Below are 21,430 nucleotides of genomic sequence, written 5' to 3' on the forward strand. Positions count from 1 at the left end.
CGTTTTAACGCTAGAGGGCACTAACATCTCATGAAATTTAAGCCCAAACCGATTTTTACTATGTGTAGCACTTGGGTATTGGGTAGTCTTACTGTTTTTGTAGCGGATGCCAAAGGTTTAAATTTCTTTACAGCCTTTTCTCTGTAGAAATGAGAAGTAATAGTATTCTTGCAAGGATGCATTGAAAGTTAAGAGTGTGGAGTTTTCCTTTGTGGTAGGGTTTTTTTTTTTACTAAACAATAATTTGGGTAATTTGTGGAGAAAACTGTAAATTCCACTTGTACTCTTAAATTGCTTTTAATGTGGTAATTTTCACTTGAAGCTGGTGAATAGGCATATAAAATAGGAAACTACTGGATAACTTCTTCTAAAAGTTATCTAATAGAGTTAACATCTGGAATATAGTTTTGAAAGTTGGTAATCAAAGGAAAAGAATCATAAGTGAACTAATGTTGCAGGCCTAACTTTAAGTTAGGGTTAATGCATAGCATACATTTACATAATGATACCTGGTATATAGAAAATAGTACAGAATATGAAAGTCTGTACTGCCAGTAAGTAATGGATTGCAATGGAACCATCAGTTGTTTATGTCATTTTTAAGTAGGTAGTTTTAGAACATGTGTTTGAATCTGAAGTTTGGACCTCAAAGTGGTGTAGCCATTTTGGAAGTACTTTATTTTTGTTATGGATTTTAGATCCTGAATTTTGTTTAAAACACGTGAATAAAATGGTTTCTGATTACTTCTTGCTCTTTGTAGGAATGGTTATTCAGTTGCCTTGGAGATGATCCTGCTGTAAATGTAGGGCCGAAGATTAATGGTGTGGACAGTATGGACCTAATGAACGGACAGTCAAGCAGTGTTAATATTGCAGCTACTGCTTCAGAGGTAAGGATTACAAAACTCAGTTATTGGATACTTAAGACAATAAGTACTCAGTTTTTTAAAAATGCACCAAAATGTAAGTTTTTCTTTTAATAGATCTGGTGCAGCAGATTCTTGTTTTGTGTGTTAGTTTCATATGCACCTGTTTAGATGTAAGTAAGTTAAAGTTCTGACCTTTGTATACCAAAATAAAGCATGAGCAAGCATTTACAGCCTTGCCATAGCCAAAGCTGCCTTCTTTATGTTCTCTTCCATCATGTCTAGACAAGGGAGCTTTTCAAGTTTTAACAATAATAGATGTTCTTAGCGCAATAAGCTGAGCTGGCAAGACCTGTGGGAAATGTTCTCTTCTTTGACAGGTACTTGTGTGTATGTGTCAAGGGGCGGTCTGACACAGTAGCACTGGAATAGGGTTGTTCCCTTTGTGTCTTGGACTATATTCAGGCATTGGTATGGGTCCCCTCCTGCCCACCAAAGTTTCTGCCCTCTAGAAGTGAACAGCTCATGAGTTAAGTGCATGTGTATGAGGCAAGCAATGGAGACTGACCTTCTATGCTGATGCCTCTTATTTTGAAGTTTCCATTTGTCATCTACTTGTTAAGGAAAAGGAGTGGGGTGAAGTTAGTACCAGAATTTTTTGAGTTCTTTTTGCTAGGATCATGTGAGGAGCTGTTGAGAGTTGTGACCGATTCCTAAATTCTTAGCAATGTTGGAGGGTTTGCAGCATCTGGTTGGTTTGCAAATCACTCCCTCTTCAAGTTTTTGTTGTTTTTTTGTTAATGCATTGTAGTACTGGGATGAAGGGAACTGTCAAGTATTGTCAAGATTTAAACAAGTAAGCTGGCATCAATCTCCAAGACCATTGTTTTTATACAGATTCTTGTACTTCTCTTATCATTGTATTATGAATCATTGATTGGCCATTTGTTGGCATGCAACTGAAAAATTTTCTTGGAGGAAAGCTCTCTTTTTAGTCAACAACATAGCCTTGAATGTTTGCATCATTTCTGATAAAATTCAGTAAAATATATTTTGGCAAAGTTACATGAATCCACTTTCAGTGAGTGTGGGGTTTTTTTGGGTTTTGTTTTTTTTTTTTTTTTCTTTCTTCCCCCTGCCCCCCCCCCATCTTGACTAACTGGGATGAGGGAGGACTTGTAACTGAAATGTTTCTTTAAGTATGCTGGTTACTGAAAATGCCTGTCTGGTTTGGAGTTTTTGGTGGTGTTTTCAAAGGCAGGTCTTTGAGAGAAGGTACTGTTAGAAGAACCTAACTAAAATCAGACATGATTATTAAATGGGTATGTATTTTCTTTATATGCCCTTATAAGAAAAGTGCTTAAAAATGGGCAAGAGTTTTTCAGCTGGCTGAATTCTCAAGGAATTCAAATGTTCTTGTTTCTGTGAGTGGGAAGCCAAAGTCAAAATATATAGTGTAGCCCTAAAACACTGCCTTGTTAGGTTTTCAGGAGAAGACATTAGCACAGTAGAACTACTTACCAGCATCAGTGACCATGTGCTATCTTCCCTCCTGCCTTAGCATTGGCAGACATGATGCAGGTGTTACTGGCAGTACAGTGTAACAGTGCTGAAATTTGGCTTCCATCAGAAGTGATCTGGTGAGTGGTCATTTGTGTGTGCTGTGTATATGACCCATATCCATGGTCTTGAAAACTTTCAACATCAGCAGTAAAATTACACAGACTGTCAGAAAGTCCCTTCATTATGTGGGCCAAAGTCTAATCTTTTCAACTCCCCCTGTGATGGTGGTTAGGATAGAGTGCTTAAGGATACATCAGTCTCCAATGGAAGACTAGGCAGGTCTTGGTTTGTGCTTAGCGTGTTTTGCCGCAGCTGAGCTGGAGCTTCCAGCAATGGTGAGAATAAGCTCTGTGCACCAATACTAGCTTTCTTTCTCTCTAATCTCTTCAAACAAAGTATTAGTAGAACTGTTGTGGGAGCTCCGTTAGTGCTTATAGCAAGGCTATGCTATTGCTGAAGCATGCAGGTGCCATACTGCCATACATACCCCTTCTTTCCTGTAATGACTGAACAGAATCTAGGTTTGCATCTACATACTAGAGGAAGTGATTACTCATAATACAGAGGTATTGCTTTCATATGAAACATATGAAACCAATATAAAGTGTTAATTTCATACAAAGTATTAATTTTTTTAACCATATTTGTATTTTGCAAGGAAGCTAAATATGTTGTAGATAAAGATTCATAGACTAATATTCTAGGATCTGGTATTTTTTGCAAATGTGAATTAGTAGCATTTAAAAAAAAACAAACTGAAATTGTCTATACTATCTGTCTTCAGCAGGAACACATATGTAGCTCACAGCGTAATTTTTGTAAGTTTTAATGCTTCTAAGAGAAATGGGAAGAGGTTGGTACTGTTCTTTGATGTTAACTATTCCTTTGGGGCAGACCATGTCTTTTTCCTCACTGTTGTGGTATTTTTTTCTGTTTGAAATTCAGTGTGACTGTATTGTTGTTGTTATTAACTTTCCTGTCAACAAAACTGGAATTTAATTATGCGTTGAAATGTAACTGTTGTGTTCTGAGGAACACCTTTGAAATCCATTGAAGTCAGTTTGAGAGTCTCTGATATTAGTGGTCTTTGTCAGGAGGAAGTATGTCCTGTGACTGACTTTTAATTGATAATTTGCCCAATAGAAAAATTCTGTGAACAGTGATGTTTGAACAGAAATTTTGCTTTTGGGAGTGTAAAAACAAAAAAGAAGAGGAGAGAACCAAAATATCATCAGTGCTTTTGTTTTTTTTCTGCAGAAGAGTAGCAGCTCTGAATCCTTGAGTGACAAAGGTTCAGCTGAACTGAAGAAGAGCTTTGATGCAGTGGTATTTGATGTTCTAAAGGTTACACCAGAAGAATATGCGGTAAGCAATTCAACTAATTTTTGTTACTTTGTGTCTGAATTTTCTTGGCAGCTTTTCCTTTGCTTCTCCATTTCTATGTGGTTTTTGCTTAACTTCTGTCATCCATGGGTTTCAAAAATGGATCCTGCACTATAGTTCTTCATTGTCTATAATCTGTTTAATGTTAAGTGATCTTTTTGGGCTATGCTGTCCAGGCATTTTTCACATTCTTATATGTAATATAGACCAAAGATTCTTAAATCTATATGATGCAGCTTAATTCTGATATGTGTATTTTAGTTGCAAGATTATACTTGATCTGTACTTGTTTTTTCTGGACGTGTTTTAATTTTTAACTCTAATTCTTACATCTAGGGAGTGTTTTGTTCTTTCAGGTGCAATGGTACAGAATAATGAGTTGGATATCCTGCAGAACCAAGAACAAATGAGTAAAAATGTTTAACCAAAACATTGGGTGATTTTTTTTTTTTTTTTACCCTACTTGTAGAGGTTAAGATGACAGATGGTCCCTCTAAGTGATTCAAGTATGTTACTAGAAAGATTGCTAATAAGGTATTGCTCTTAATGCATTTATAATTCAAGTGATGAGATTCATGATGAGTTGTCCTGGAGAGATTATCAGTATGTGGTAGTATGTATCACAAAATACTTCCATTAAGTTTGTTCTATTTTTTTTAATAGTTAATAACTATTTCAGTTAATTATTAATGGCTAACTTGATTTTAATGAGCACACTAAAAATTTAAAGCATCTGGATTGTGAAGTAGTACTTACACATGAAATTCTTCATGGATAGTTAATGGGAGTTATTCCTGACTGAGGTTCAAGTCATGTGATTCAGGCCTCTTCCTTGCTCTGTTGTCAGGAGCAGCTGGGCAATGAATCACCTACTTTTCATGGGAAGATGTTTTTGGGGCTGGCTATCTTTTCAGTTTTATCTTATGATTTCCCTACATAAAGGAAATCTAAGTACTTAGGAAATCTGGGGCTAGGGGCATGAATTCAAGTGGAATTATGCATTCAGGCCAGAATGGCTCTGCTATTTAGCCAGTGGTGGATGCTGCTGAGCAGCAGAGTAGATCATTTAGTCTCTGTTGAGTTGCTGTCACTGACTTGGACAGCAAAACATACGAAGGTGCTTTGTCTTGTATCGCATTTCATAATCCTTTTGCTCTACTGTCCTCTAGTGTCTAATCCTTCATCTCTTGCGCAGAAACCTTTTACCTTCATGGGTGTTCTAAATGTTGCATACTTAGTAATCTTGGTTAGATAAAAATCTTTATTAAAATCCAGTGTGTTTACTGTTTTCATATTATGCCTCAAACTGGGTGGAGTTCCACTCACAATCAGGAATCTTTTAAGTCAGCATTTCACATTACAATTACAAACCTGTGGTTGTATTTTTGGTTTGTATTACCTGGTATAATTTTGCTGTTTTCTCAATTCCCCAAAAGAAAACATCTTTACTCTTGGCCTTCTCCCTTTTAAAGTATCTAGTTTATAGAATCACAGAATGCTTTGGGTTGGAAGGGACCTTTAGAGGTCATCTAGCCCAACCCCCCTGCAGGGAGCAGGGACAGCTTTAACTAGACCAGGTTGCTCAGAGCCCCAGCCAACCTGACCTTGAATGTTGCCAGGGATGGGGCCTCCACTGCCTCTCTGGGCAACCTGTTCCTGTGCTTCACCACCCTCATTGTAAAAAATTTCTTTCTTATGTCTAGTCTAAATCTATTCTTCTTTAGTTTAAATCCATTATTCCTTGTCCTGTCACAACAGGTCTTGCTAAAAAGATTGCCCCCATCCTTCCTATAGGCACCCTTTAAGAACTGAAAGGCCACAATAAGGTCTCCCCGCAGCCTTCTCTTCTCCAGGCTGAACAACCCCAACTCCCTCAGCCTGTCCTCATAGGAAAGGTGCTCCAGCCCTCGGATCATTTTTGTGCCCCTATTCTGGACCTGCTCCAACAGGTTCATGTCCTTCTTCTGCTGAGGGCTCCAGAGCTGGCTGCAGTAGTGCAGGTGGGGTCTCACCAGAGCAGAGCAGAGGGGCAGAATCACCTCCCTCGACCTGCTGGCCACGCTTCTTTTGATGCAGCCCAGGATACGGTTGGCTTTCTGGGCTGCAAGCGCACATTGTTGGCTCATGACCAGCTTTTCATCCACCAGTACCCCCAAGTCCTTCTCTGCAGGACTGCTCTCAATCCCTTCATCCCCCAGCCTGTATTGATATCGAGGTTGCCCCAACCCAGCTGCAGGACCTTGCACTTAGTCTTGTTGAACCTCATGAGGTTCACACAGGCCCGCCTCTCCAGCTTGTCCAGGTCCCTTTGGATGACATCTCATCCTCCTGGAGTGTCAGCGTCAGGAGTCAATGTGTCAATGGAGTTCTTCATATCAGGTTACATTTACTGTAAATGGATCTGAAATGTCTTATAGATAGAATTCTGAACAATTAAGCAAAATTGCCAGTAGTCAGTGTTCAGCCCTTTGGCAAGGTTGTAATTAATTTCATTTCTTTTTCAATGTTTCTGTACACAGCTGCACATCTTTGGTAATGTTTGTTTCCCCAGGCAAGTTTATCTGCTTTTCCAGTAGGCCTTGCTTGCTTTGAATGCTGTCTTTTTCTGATCATTCTAGCTGAAGGTTGTAGAAATAAGTAGATTTTCAAAAACCTTAGGTGCCTTGGAGGAAAAGTACCTTTGACCCTTACACTTGTTTTTATTTTATTGGCCATTTCCTTATTCTTCCTGTCTTAAGTCCTACCATAAGAGAAGTATAAAATCTTCATCTGGATTTCAGTGTTAATGTGAAGACTACCAGAGTGATGCAGTATGGCTGAGCTCTTGAGGATACAAGCGCTGATGAGAATGCAAAACTGTATCAGCAAGGCTTTCATTATAATAGTGGGTATGTACCTCTTGGATTGGACGTGGATATGCTAGCAATTGCTTTTTCAAAATATGAGAAAACTTCTACTTTAGTGATAGCTCTTGTAAAATGGATGCAGTGCAGACTACTGTCACCTGTGACTTAGTGAAAGCTGAATTCTATTACCAACTGCGGAATGAATATTGTTTAAAAAAAATTTTTTTTTGAAGTGATAAACTGAGGAAATAATTTGTGGGCTGTGTAAGTACCGTATTCATGGAGAGAAAAGATCATGTGATAAAGCCAGTAAAATGGCAATAAAAGCCAGTTGTTGCACAAGAGCTAGTTAGACAGCTGTCTAATTAATGGTTAGGAAACCTTGGCTTAAATGAAAAAGAATTCCAGTGCATAGGTAGCATAAAGACGAGAGTTAACTGATAAAGTCAACATCAGCATTGTGAAGTCTTATCCTGCACCTTAAATGATATATTGCATTTTTATCAAAACGGGTCACTGTGTATAGATGAGACAATTACAATTATGCTGGAGAAAGAAGAGCAAAAATCTGAAAGATAATTAAGTTTGAGAGATACTGGAAATAAGATTCATGCTAGTGGTTTCAGTACCAGTACAAGACACACGGATGTCTTTTCAGTTCCTGCTGTGTTACAGACATCATTGTTATTTGAAAACTCAATCTGTTTAGTCAGTTAGTGGGTAAGAGACAAGTTGGACTACAAAAGCTATTGCTTGTAATCCTGTATTTTCAAGAAGCTGCTTACCAAGCCAAAGAGAAGCCCAAGTGTAAATATTTTTGGTGATTTTGTTTCCATATTCTTCCCTTTGGCAGTCATCTAACACTATCCTGAATGCTCTGTCAGTGTGCCATTTCATGTAATGGTCCTTTGTTCAGTCTCGTACTAGCTTTCTAGCAAAAGTATGCCAGCCCTTCAAGGGTTCTAGTTTGAACAGTAACGGTAATGATTATTGTAATACATATGTAATAGTCCAGTTATACTGTTGTTACCAACCAGGTGTTTTAAGTTCTTTGTAAGGTTGAAGGCCACTTTAGAAAAGGGCCAAGTTACAGCTGAAACAGGTGAGATCTTCAGGCGCAGCTGCTGCTGCTGTTGCAAATTTAAATAAAATAGTTTGCTTTATCCCCCTGCAGCTTACAAAAACAGTTTCTAGGGGATGTATTGAATGCATGCATGTTTCAGAAATTTGGGGGAGAAAGAATCCCATTCAATGAGCATGAAGTAGGACACGTTTATTTTCTGCTAAGGATACTAATAAGGAGACTGTCTCTGTTTTAAATACCTGCTTTTAGGCTGATCACTGCTCACTTCTTTATTAAACAGCTAAAAGCCACAAAACAAGTTGGTGCCAGGATTACCCACTGGTGTCTGGCCCTGCCGATGGAGCCGCTGTGTGTGTACAGGGTAGGCACAGTTGCAGTGAATGCTGTCCATTTTCGTTGAAGGGAGATGTGTGGTTTTGAGTGTACAGGGCACAATTTGTGGGGGAGGGATATGTTAATGGTGCAGTGGCAGTAGAAAGGGGAGGCTGGTGAGACTGAAAGAAAAAAGGAAAATGCTTGGGGACATAAGCTCCAAATTAAGATGCTGGCGAACCTCAGGTTGAAGAAATATTTATTTTTTGCTTTACAGTAAATTCTTATTCCTTAGACTGCTACTGTTTAATTATTTGACTGTTTATTACTTTTTGACTGACTTTTCCATTTTATACTTCAACTTAGCCACGGTGGTGTAAATATTTGAGGTAGAATTAAGGGAAGCGCAGCTGTATAAATCCATTGCTTTTTTTTCCACCTAGTTATCTAAGAAGGATTCTTTATTCTTTGCCCTAGTCTCTGAAAGCACTATGAAGTAAGCTCACACTAAGATGTATGTCTATTTCTTTCTTTTTGATTCCAGTTAAGCTTTGTCAAATGGATGTTGGAAAAATGAATATTGCTTATTTCGGAAACACAAATAAAGTTTATTTAAAAAATGTTTAGATGAAACAAGGAATCTTTCTTGGAGGCATTCTTACAACAGTTAAATATCAAGTTATCTATTTCTGAAGAAAGAGCATGAGAACGTGTTTTGTAAAGGAAGCAGGTTCCAAGAATTCTGGAACCGCATTGAGTGCGTAATAAAACTGCAGAAGTAGGTTTTTGAGGTGTGTGGAGTTCAACAAACTCATTTTTTGCCCCTTCGAACAGAACACAAATAACTTAAACAGGCCCAAGGCTCTCCCCAGGAGAGCTTTCTCTCTTATACGGGACTCTGGCAGATTCACAATCCCCTCTGCAAGTTCCTGCGCAGCTACTGGTGCGAGTTGTGCTACACGGTTCCTGGCAGTAATGTTGGTTTTGGCCTCTCCTGAGGCTGGTTGTTGGGGGATTAGGGAGTTTGAGGCAAGTCTGTCTGCTGCATCTGAGAGCAGTTTGAATAAAGTGAAGTACTGGGCCCTAGGAGCTTTTGATGAAAAAGGACTTCTGCTTGTATGTGTTCCCGTTAGCTTTATTTTACAGAAGAATATTACAGAATAAGTATGTTCCCAATGAGAGCAAGAAGAAGCAACTTTATTATAACGTGTGGAGGAACTATTAATGATAAAAGTTTTGGAGTGGACTTTGTGAAAAAACAAGTAGAGTTTCAACACAGGAACTTCAATCCCCCAGCGTTCATTTTGGACAGTAGAATTATTCTCCTACTGATGCAGTGCTTAACAGAGGCTTAGCTATTTTTTCAGTGAGGAAAAGTATTCTGGCAGCCTGGAGAGACAGTGCTAAGCCAAGTTGGAAGGCTTAAATATAATTCCTTCTAAAAATTCAGATTAAGGAACAATTTATGAAGTGCTGCTTGAACCAGCATGGCTTCAAGGAAAATCAGATTATGGCAGTATTATTTGTCAATAACCAAAATGTAGACATTAGATTTTTTTTTTTCATCTCAGACAGAAACTTAATTTTTCTTTTCACACTGAGGGTCTCTGTCCAGCAGTTCTATGGGAAGTGCACTGTCCTTACAGTAGGTACATGGCAGGAAAACAGCAAGTAGCCTGATAGGAGTTCATGCTTGAGAAGGTCTAGGACTAGAAAGGTGGGATTATAGCCCAGATCAAATGGGAACTTTTGCGTAGGAGTGTGGAGAGGAGCTCAATGTAGTGGTGTTAACTGCAACTAGAAGTTCTTAAGTTACAGGTTTTTATGGAAGGAGGGTAATCCATATGTATTCACAGAAAAGAGAAAGAATTGGGGAATATTTTAAAATTTCATTTCATTGAGCTTCTCCATATGCCTCAAAGAAGCAGCACACTGAAATGTAGTTCTTAATAGTCTGGATGTAAAATTTCTGTCCTGACAGATCTCCCTGAGAGACGGGTAGATCTCTTTTATGTGTATGTGAAGCTGTGTGGGAATAATTTTAGTATTTTGAAGTACTTAATTGTTAACAAGTCCAACATCTCAATGCCCAGGAGAGCTAAAATATTTTTAAACTTGGCTGTTGGGGACTGTCCCCAGGCAAGGTCTTTCTACTACATGCAAAAGCTCTTGTGGCTGCGCAGGGGGGAAAAAGTTACCTTCCAACTACCGTTCCAGTGTGTTAATTGCAAGATGATCATTCACTGTTTTTAAAAGATGGTTTTCTCTTGTAGGGTTCTTCAACAAGTGGTTGAGAATTGGGAAATATATTAGTCGTACATTAAAAACATACTTCCTATTCTAGTCATATTCTAGAATTGTTATCTTGGATCTAGCGCAAACATAAACACAAAACTTCCATTCAACTCTTTCTTTGCCTGAGCAATGAAGTATTTTAATATATTAATGAACTTGATAAACATATCACTTCTGGAAAGGCAGAAAATATGAAGTTTCCCTATCGTTGTGTAATCAGAATGCTCCTTTAAATAAGAATAAGTTCAGAGTTTTGTATTGCATGTGTAATTTTTTTTTTTTTTAAATCTATGCAGCTGACAACTCAAAAACCAGAGTGGTTATGGTTGGCTTGCTTCATGTAATAAATTGATGTGAACACTTACAATTTTTGGTTTGAATATTAAAACATTAAACCACATTTAGGAGAGGGAGCTATCCAGGAATTTGTATTGGCTGGGTTAAGGAGCTGGAATGAGAAAAGTTAGTGCATTGTATCTCTCTTACTGCAGAAACCAAACGAGTGGCTTTGTTTATTGGGGTTTAAATTCCCGTCATTTGCTCATGGTACAAATTTGTTGTTGTTAGTTGAATGGCATCTAACATAAATATCATAAATTATTTTTTAAGTTTTGTCATTTCAAGTGCTATTAATTAGAATGCCAGCCTTTCAGTTTGTTTTATTTTTGAGTTAGCAGTGAGCAAGCACCTTTAAAAGGGTAAAAATTCAGTTAAGTGTTAGACTTATAAATATGAATAAGTTAATGTTTAAAAAAAAATCTGTTTTGTCAAAGGTATTTTCAAACTCTTATGTGAGGTACACTGTTACATCTACAAACTCAAATAGCTGCTTATCCATCAGCTTAGGTATCCAGCTATCAGTTGCTTACCTCTTTCAAATTGTGAACAGTTTAAGTGCTTGGGACTCTTAATGGAAATTGCAAGCTCTCTAAGAAAGGAACCTCAATAAGAGAAGTTTCTTGAACAAGTGGTAATGTGATACAGTGTTATTGTAGATTGATACTGCTTTTGGTGAGAGCAGCAAGATGTGTAAACTAAACAAGCAAAGAAAAATCAGCCTAATATCAGTGTGATACTAGAAGAAAGAAGTTTCTCTGTTAAAACTTCCCGAGTTTTTTTTTTTAGTTCTCAGACTTGCTTTTTTTAATATTGTAATGTACTTAATAGCAATTTCAAATCTTTTTAGTAACGAATGTTAATCTTGAACTTTGGCATTTGTGTGGTTCTTCAATGTTAATATACCCATTTAATATCCCCACTTAAAATGTATTCATTTATTTTGATATGTGAATTCTGGTATGAAGTTGTAATAGCAGTCTTTGTTTCATAAATAATGGGTATTGATCCTGTCTTAAAGTACTAATTTGTTTAGGAGTCACTACTGAAGCAGGTAAGTCTAATTTAGCTAAGGCAGTTCAGGCTGATTAAGAGGACAAGTTGTGGAGGGCTGGGAAGAAAGGCAACATTTATTTTTAAGCATTCTCTCTTCTATGTCAACAGTGAATCAGTTTTGTGTCTCATTTTTATTGTAATGTTGTTGTAATCTTATTTTAGTGAGGAGGATTTGCAGTGAAATGTTAATATCTGTTGCAATGTCTGGGTCTTTTGTAATGATGTTTTAACATACCCTATATTCAAATTTTATTGAAGCGCCTGTTCTTTTGGTTTCACCTTTACCCACCCCAACCAATTTTCTAATTCATTTCCTTTATTGAGAAGCATAGTGATACATTCTATCAGCCACATATTTACCTAAAATAATACATTTCTGAGAAAGCTTAGTATACTTTAACAGACAAACAGGAGACTAGAGATTGTGTTCTGTGGCTGGTGTTTCAGGACAGGGTTCTTCTCCTTGGAGATCAAAGGAAGAGTTAACTCTTCCTGTAATGTGTGGCTGTTCTATGGTCAGGATTGGATCAGGTGAGTTAAATGAATCCATGCTTTCCTTCTGTTCCCTTGTCTCTCAAGTGTTCTCTGCAGGTAAGAAAGTATAATTCCTTGATGCGTGTGCCTGCACAGCTGTGGATACATGGTTAGATGATTTACAGAACTGGGATAGACTTACTCTTTCCTAGTGAGTGGGAAGTTTAGAAATAACACACACCCTCAAGTATCAGGCAGATTTGTCCTACACAGTGGTACAGACCTTCTGTGCAGTATTTAGATAAGTACTGCCCCTGTAGGGAAGCCCTTTTCTTAGGCGCTTCCAACTTATCTTAAACTTTTAAGTAGGATTTAGAAATAAACATTTAAACTTGTGCCTCAACTCCTTTTAGGGTGAGTGTTCTTTGAATGCATCTTTATTATTAGCTTCAAGTCCATTTTAACTCTAGAAATGTTAGCCAGGTTTTCCCTGCCCCCTTCTTAAATACCATGCTTTTGGAGAAAAATCTTGTTCCCCCTACGTGTCAGATGTCTTTCCCTGTCCCAGTAAAGACATGCCTTGCCTATTTGTTTCCTCAAAGAGCCTTATACATAGATACCTCAAATAAAGAGAGCATACTATTAAATTGCCAACATGAAGCCATATTTGCTTTACCCAGGTGCAGTGCGACATAACCCAGAATGACATCTATGACATGTTTAGAAGTTTCTAAAGCTTTTCTGTGTGTAATGTAAAGATCCAGCTGTACCCTTCACCTACACCAAAGCATTGTCAAGCATGTGGTGGATTTTGGTAGGGCGGTCCTCCTGTCACTGTCCAAGGGTCCTAGTTCTTTCCCAGATAACCTGCTCAGGTTGGGAAAAGGTGGGAGATAGCACGAAAAATTGCCAGCATTGTCCGTGCACATGTTCAAAATCCTTCAAAAGCAAAGTTTTATTAACTGCTGTCAGAGTAACTTATGTTGTCTGGGCGCACTTTCACAAATTTGTCCGCTTCCCTTGCCAGCAATGACTTGTTGCTGTCAGTACTTTTTGTGGCAAGATAAAACTACCACTCTTAAAAAAAGGCTTCGTGTGAAAATTTCTGTATTTCTGACCTTGATGGTCTAAAAAAAAATGGTGAAAGAGTCTTTAATTTTAGGAAAGGAAACCATTTTTATTCCTTCAAGAATAAGTCACTTCTTTGTAGGCCTCATAATAAAAAGAATAGAATGGTTTTAGTTAGCAAGCCTGCTTTCAGTTTGAAAGGCATCTTTTGTTTTTGGCAAAAGTTTATTATATGTTTTTACTGTAGTTGCTATAGGTGCAAGGGAATAGAGAAGTTATGTTGAAGGCAAGGAGTATTTTGGCCTACTATATTCCTGAATTTCCGTTCTTAGTAGTCGCTGCTGATTAAAACAAACTTTGGGGAGTATGTCTGTCTGATATCCTTGCCTTCGTCTAAACTTTCAAGATACTGTATAATTTGTGCTGTCAAGACAGATGCTGCAGCTGATTAGTTGATTGTTAAACCACATTTAAAAATGGTAGTTCAGGGATTCGTTTTTAAACTGGCTTTTACATAGTTCATGGATATTGATGAATGGTAGGTACAAATCATATGCCTCATACTACATGCAAGTGCGTGTTACAGGATCAAGAATGTCTTGTTTATATAAAAGTTTGTACAGGATTTACTACTACAGATGTGTTCAGACATGCACGTTTGAGTGTATATGGTTGTCTTTGTAGTTGAATATGTGGATTTAGTCAAATTGGTCTGATTTAATCTCACTTCAGCCCAAGACTAGAAAAATCTCATATAGGTTTAAAACACTGTTTGGAAGAAGGAGCAGCCAGCTAAAGCAGAGTCCAGGAAAGAAAGTTTGTAAAAAGCAAACTCATGAAGGGCTTGTTACTTCTATGATGTTGTACTGCAAAATACCAGATGATTGTGTCCAGTGTGTTGGTTACAGAAACTGGGATGGATTTATATCATTTTTTTATGGTCATGTTTGATTACTAGAATTCATACCTAAAAGTAGGTTTAGAGGTCATGGGCACCTGCTACAAAATGTAGATTTGGTCATCTTTGGCAAAACACATCACCTCTTGTCTCATTAGAGCAGGGGCATATCTTTGCACCTGCTCTGTTTCAAACAGAGTATCCCAGTCAAAATTTTTCTGCAAGGTTGACTTTATTTGAGAAGCTATTTTCCTGTCTAACAATGGCATTCAATGGAAATTGCAATTTCTGAGCGTCACAAAGCTGTCAGTGTGTACCATAGAGTGTGTAAATGGGGGAACTGCCGTTGTCAAGGAAATGGGAATAAAGCTATGCAGCTTGCGTTCGAGGAAACCGAACAAGGTCTCTGGATTCACTGTTGAAAGGGTATTTATGATATCTAACTCAGATGGCACTGGTATTTCTGGGCTACTCTTTGAAAGAGATGATCTCTTTCTTCTGCATACATAGGCAGACAGCAATCCTAAATTGTATGCTTAAAATAAGGCTCTGTGAATATGTTTCAAAATACAAAATCTGGTCTTTGACTCTGAGTTCTCCTTTACCCTTTTCAAAGCTAAACAGACATCCCAGAATGGAAGTGTGCTTATTGATTCTGACTTGCTGGAAGTGAGATGGCTGTATTTAATTTTAACCGTTGCTGTGCAACTGAACAATTACTTAATTAGTTATTCAAATATGGTTCAAGTACTGATTTGAAAAATTTTAGGGATATTTCAATAGAATTGTGTAACACCTAGACTAAGATTCAGAGTTTGAAGAGAAACTGCCCTTGAGCAACTAAAGTTAGTTCCTTGTATTCTTGTATAGCTTCTTGTACAGTGTTTGTGGGTTCAAGCTCTGACTTGCATATGTAACTGCAGGATTATGCTCCTGAGAATAATTTGTCATAATTTATTTTATTAAATGTAAAGTTTGGAGCACTTTTTTCTCTGGTTTTGCAGGACGACTCTGGTAGGGGCTGAAACCTCTGAAATTAGGTACAAAATGGAAGTGAAATAATAAAAGGAAACAGAATAAATACAGTTCTCGTGCAGCACAGCAACTCAATGGATTGCAAGGTTAATTTTGAGCTTAACTTCTGATTTTTTTTTTTTTTTTTTTTAATTTCAGGGTCAGATAACGCTAATGGATGTCCCTGTATTTAAAGCAATTCAGCCAGAGGTAAGTAGTTCACTGGTTTTGTTTTGAAATTTAAATGAAAAAAAGTTATGCCAGTATAAATTCTGGAATTACAAAGTATAAGTATGTCAATAAATCTTAATTTTTGTCCCAGTTCATATAGCTCTGAAGCAGATGGTTTTATAAAACAAAAATATCTGGAACTAACTGTTTGTTTGGGGATTTAAGTATTGGTATTTAAATATGTTCAGCTAGTGCTAGAGACAAAGTATCAGGGTTTTAATGTTTCTGAATGGTAAACATCTTGATTTGACTATTCTGATCATAATATTTTAGGTTTCAGCTCCTGATACCTCATGCCATACCTCATCCTGTCCTGTGTTGCCCTAGCTGGTTTCTATCTTTTTTTGGAAAAAGAAAAGTGGCTGTAACAGCATCTTGTATTCAAGATGGGTGTGATCTGTGGAAATATTAGGATAATATATTGATGATTTGTGTTCTCTGTTTTGTTTTTATATAATGCCATATTCCTTTCTGATTGCAGCCTGACTTGAACTGATGTTTTCAAAATCTTCACAGTGACTATAATAAAGATGACTTTGTTTATCCTTATTTCTGTACGATTAGCATTTCCCTGTGGGCATTGTTCTGCACTTTTGAAGTTTTTTTTTTTTTTCAGTTTATTGTCCACTTTATCAGTAGTGTGGAAGTCTTTTTCAGCTCATGAGTCACCTTTAGACTATCATAAGTGATTTTATTGGTAGCAGGCTTTTCTCATGTCACTCTTGTGGCATGCTGAAAAATATTTTGCTTCAAGTGGAGAAACCTGTTGAATTTCTTCGTTGTGATTATTGATTTCATCACCTGTGTACCCACAAAGTTTTTGAAGGCTTCCTTTTGATCTGTACTTGAAAATGTTGTCAAGATTTAGCTTTCATGATTTCAGCAAGCTATTTCCCAACCCCTGAGGATGCGTGTGGGTTTTTTGGTTGGGTTTTTTTGTTAGTGGGTGTTTTTTGTTTTGGGTTTGGCTTTGTTTCTTTTTTTTTTTTAATTCTTCAAGGAGCCTCCCATTTGATCTCTCTGGCTTTTTTTTCTGAGCATCCTTAGAGTCTATTTGGTTGGCAGAATATGTTTATCCTGATCTTGTAATAGGATCTCTCTTTTTTTTTTAAGCTCTTTTCTAAAACTTTAAAGCATTTTACCCTTTTATCTGATTCTTTTAAATATTTTCTTCATGTATGTGTTTGTGTATTTCTTTTTCTAATGTTAAGCATTACTGCTATGTAGGGTTCCCCCACTGCCGCTGAGTGTTGAATAATCCCTGGGTGCTTTTACACAGTGCCTCATCTCTAGTTACACTGAGCTTCAAAGTACTGGATATCGAAAAATCAAAACACCAATTTAACTAGTTAGGACTTTTCCTAATGATCTGCTGATAAAGAAATTCTACTGCCTGAGCTTGAGGGTAGTTTATTGTTTGCAAGCTGCTTCCAGCACCGCACAGGATGAGCGGTCAGCTGTGTAACAACATGAGGAAGCAAGCAAGCAAGTTAGATATAGTGGCAGTACTCCATACCTCATAATTTGTTTTAATGCTTTTAACGCTACCTCTAACAAATCTCAGATTATGTTGTGTGAGCAGACCTACAGAAAATCTCAAGGGGATGACAAGAAATGTCAAGAAAGTACATTTAATTTTGTTGGCTGTTCTAACTCATTGTAAACCATAAAAGGGAGAAGCAGAATAAAAAGATGAAACTTATCTAAAAGAAAAACTGTGAGAGTGTAGGTGAATATATCTAGAAAGTAATTCCTTTTAAGAAATCTGTATGTGCTGCATAAGAAAAATTCATGTGATGCCTTGACTGGAAAATATCCATATGAGGAAGGGTAGCTATTTTGACAGTTCTCAAGCGTTTGCACAAAAGCAGTTGAAGGCACTGACAGTGTGCAAGTATTATCTGTGCATCAGTCCTCTGTCACAGGTAGACAGAGGTCTGTTGTCTTGTATCTGATGTGCCTCTAAATTGTGTTACTTCCCTATGGAAAAGGGGCACATAGATTAACTCTCAGGTCAGAAGAAGCTAGACACAATTAAAATGCTTTTCTCCTATTTTGCAGAAGGGGAAAACAGGCATGGAACACTTAGTTTGCCTAAAGGTTTCTTGACAGCAGGTTAATGAAGTGTTGTAAGTTTGAGTTTCTTTGAGGTATCTACCAGCCTGTGTGCCATATCTGTATCTTGATTCAACTTGTAAACCTTTACACATACCTTTACGTGTGCACTCAAACATTGTTGAATTTGTAATTAGGAAAAAAACCCAATGCTGAGCTGATTTCACCTGTGTAAAAGGGCTTCTAAACTGAGGCTTTAGTTAGTGACTAAAAGGCATTGACAGAATTTGTTTTTTTTAAGAGCAGTGCTAGTAGATACTCTATTTAGAACCAAATTTTACAGCTCTTGTCTGCATGCATGGTGGGAGATGATGAGCAACATCTTTCCCAGTGTGCCAAGATTTAAAAGCTGAGTATTTATTATAGATGGTTGTAATTCACCAACAAATCGTTGTTATACAGGCTGTGAATCTCCATCTGCTTCCCAAACTCTGTAGAATGGTATATGAATGAATATTTTTAGCCTTCAGTGTGTTTTCATTTGTTTTCCCAAATAAGGGTTCTGAAAGTTGTATTCCAAGGTGCTTAATTTTTAAAATAACTGGAGATTAATTTTCACTACCTTTAGGGTGTGTGAGCAGTATTCTTTAAATAGTTTTTCTTGACTATCTAAATTACTGTGTTGCATCTTCTTCATTGTGTTAAAATTTTTTCTTAAAGTATTGTAGGCTTGTTTTTTTTAAAAAGCAGTGTCAGTGTCAAAATTTCATCTTGGTTATCTTAAAAAGAGCTAAATAACACTTTTTACAGCAATCTACAGTAATTTTTCTTTTAGCATCAAAATCAATGACATACTCATAGCACACACTTACATACTTCTACAGCCTTTTGCCTCTCTCTGTAACAAACAAATATAATTCTTTCTGCCTATATTCAAATTTCCTACAGATATCATGGGTGCATGTCTGTGCTAGAGTTCCTACACATCGCCCACTACAACTTAGTGTCTCATGCTCTTAGGAAAAAACAGACAGGGAGCTTAGTGTAGCCCGCGTAACTCTGGATTAAGGTACAGTGGATCACTTTACATTTAGGGTGATCCAGAAGCATGGACTTGAACAGTTACCATGGCTTAGACAGGCAGAGGATCATGCCACTATGTACTGAGCTTTAAGCAGACTGTGTCACTGCAAGTGGTACTGGAAACCACCTTTCTTCATCATTAAAAATGCTCGCAAGTTACTTCTGAGAGAAGAAAGTAGAAGGAATTACTGTTTCTTTGTTAATAATTAGTGGGCTGCAGTATAAGAAATGAAGATGATAAAGAACACACCTCTGCTACTGTCTGTATGAAAGCAGCTGATTTGCATTTTCATTTTGGGAAACAAAAAAAGATGGAGTTCCCCAAGTCAATCATATGATTTCCATCTATTCCCCATGAATGACAAGTGGTGTGTTGTTTTCTGTTTTCTTGTAGTGGTTGTGGCTTTCTAGAGAGCAGTGACTATAAAGCAAAAAGGTAGTCATAGACTTGCTTAGTTGTGCTGCTGGTAGCTACGTTAACATTAACTAAATGCCAGATGTTCCCTTGCAGAACACATTAACTTGCTTTTGTTGGAAAATCTGATTACTTACTTTACATATTTTAATACATTCTCCAAAATTATTTACCCATATGTACTCACATTGAAAATCTTTACTGGGTTATTGTCTTTAACTTCTTTATCCCCTCTGCTTCACTAGGCTAGGCAGTGGGAAAAAAAAAAGTTTGCTTATTGAATATTCATCTCTACTTGTTCTGAAGTTGTGTAATGGTTCCACTATTAATCCTTGCTTTTTCTCTCTTCCTATTTTTGAAACTTTCACATTGACCCGTATATAAAGATTTTAATGAGAAGCACAGGCTTTCTTTCTGCCATGTAGTACAGGTTATAATTTAAGTGTTCCTGTAGTATTTTAAGGAAAATAAAATTCTGTAGATTCAAAGAGGAATGAAAAACAAAATGAGTTATGAAGAAAATTCAGCTTTTGTATTCTTGATCTGAAGTCTTTGTCTTGCACCTCATTTTAAATAAATTGCACAAAATAAGAAATTGGTAGTTGTAGTGATGTAGCTCCTGTGCTTGAGTTGACGGGCAGACTAAGGAAATAATCCTTGTGAATACGTAAGGTTTGAACTCTCAAAAGTTTGTGCCTCTCCTGTGTCTGTGCCTGAACAGCGGTGTAGATGTTGGCTTAAGCCGCTGAAGAATCTGAACTGATAGCACAGGTCCTGAGGGCCTGTGTAACTGTGCCTCGGCACCTCTGTAAAAGAATTTTGATGCGTACCTTTCTAGTCAGGAAGAGGATCTTTTGCTTTACAGTATCCAGTGCTACATGCTTTCACTCAAGAATGTGGATAGAGCCAAAGGGTTCTCAAATTCGTTGCCACTGGCAGTTACCAGGACTGCTTTGTCTGTTACTTCTGCTTCTGTGCTGAGCTTCAAGCATGTATAGGAGAGGATGTGCCTTTAGCTTTGTTGTTTTAGTTGGGACCCCATATACTCTGGAACCATTTCAATCCCATACCTATCTTCTCTCTACTGCACCCATGTATTTCAAATTATCTTAACCCTAAATCTGTTATGATGTAGTTTTTCTACTGCCTCCACTTGACAATAACTTCTGCCTTCTACCTCCTGTAGTCTGAGTTCATAATCTTTTTACCCCTCAAATCTAGGAGTCCAAATCTGCCTGTAACACTCCCGTCTCATTGTATACCTCAACCCTGTGCTTCTGTGTCCTATTGTACACTCCACAAATTACTATTTCAGCTTGTGATCTTACTACAGAGTTCAAAGGTTTTGGGGGAGGAAGAGAAAGGAGAGTTAGTAGAAGAGTGGTTGAAGCAAGTGCTCCATGCAGGTGGAGCTGGGAGCTGCTGTGCTTTTGAAGGGTTCATGTGGATCAGTAGCATGTGTAGCACTGTTTAGAAGTCACTAGGTTGGAGCAAAATGTGGTGACCTTGTAATACTCTTTCAGTGCAAGATCACAGAACATTGCCTTTATACAACATTTCATCTGTTTAGCTTTAATGGTGAGGAAGTATGCTAAAAACCTGCAGTAATGTTGAAGAATATTTTTTGTCTTTTTTTTTTTTTTTTAACTTGGAAAAATTCTAATTTCAGTAGCCTGGTGGGGTTTTCTGTATTCTTGCCTGAACTAGAATTTCAGAGTTTTAAACAGTATGTGATATGGTTAATAATGTACAATGAAGTTTTTACCTTTCTGTGAGACTGCATGAAAACACATTTTATTCCAAGGTAGGGATGATAATGGACAGCTGTATGTCCAACGGTATAGCCAGCCTCAGGCCCAGGAGTACAGAAATGGTCTTAGTCAGGAGAATCTGCTAGGAGTGTGTTCCAGGAGCTATTTCTGCTACCTCATTGTTTAGATTTCCATGTTATTTAAGAAAACACTTATTCTCTGCCGGTCACTGCTTTCTCTTTCTGGAGCAGAGGCTTCAGTTGTCTAAGTCTCCCGTCAAAACAGGGAGACTTCTTTGAAATAATGATAAATATATATACACACATATATATGGTTGACAGTCTGAGAGTCAGATCTTGCATCTGTGCCCAACTGCTATTAGACCTCTAATTTTGAGCGTATAAACTTGTCCTTAACATTAATACTGTTACTTATGTAGTGTCTAAAGATTCTTGGTGATGTTTTCTACTTAAAAATTACCATTTCTGTTGCCGATCACATCAGTGCCACGAACCTCAGTGCTAGCCAAGACAGCCAAGCCAAGACAGCTTCTGATGTCTGTACCATTGGCCGTAGATGTACAGTGCCAGGGCAATGGGTAACTTCTGCCCGGAATCATCACTGTTTTGTGTGGGTTGTTTTTTTTTGTTTGGTTTTTTTTTTTAGTGATGAGAATTGAAACAGTACAAGGACATGCCTC

General features: G+C 37.5%; 1 protein-coding gene across 2 annotated transcripts in view; it reads left to right on the forward strand.

Annotated features, from left to right (window-relative positions):
* Window positions 1-818: 818 nt before the first annotated feature.
* The window catches only part of RALGPS2 (Ral GEF with PH domain and SH3 binding motif 2), a 104,682-nt gene continuing 84,070 nt past the window's right edge, over window positions 819-21,430 (forward strand). Inside the window, exons 1-3 of one of the 2 annotated variants that reach the window (XM_075710573.1) lie at window positions 819-890; window positions 3,687-3,794; window positions 15,355-15,405. In XM_075710573.1, coding sequence (XP_075566688.1) covers window positions 834-890; window positions 3,687-3,794; window positions 15,355-15,405 — 216 coding nt within the window. In that variant the 5' untranslated portion in view covers window positions 819-833. The remainder of the gene's footprint in view (window positions 891-3,686; window positions 3,795-15,354; window positions 15,406-21,430) is intronic. The other variant, XM_075710572.1, reaches the window with a different exon arrangement.

Source organism: Pelecanus crispus, chromosome 5 (genome assembly GCF_030463565.1).
Source record: "Pelecanus crispus isolate bPelCri1 chromosome 5, bPelCri1.pri, whole genome shotgun sequence".
In the NCBI taxonomy this organism is placed as follows: Eukaryota; Metazoa; Chordata; class Aves; order Pelecaniformes; family Pelecanidae; genus Pelecanus; species Pelecanus crispus.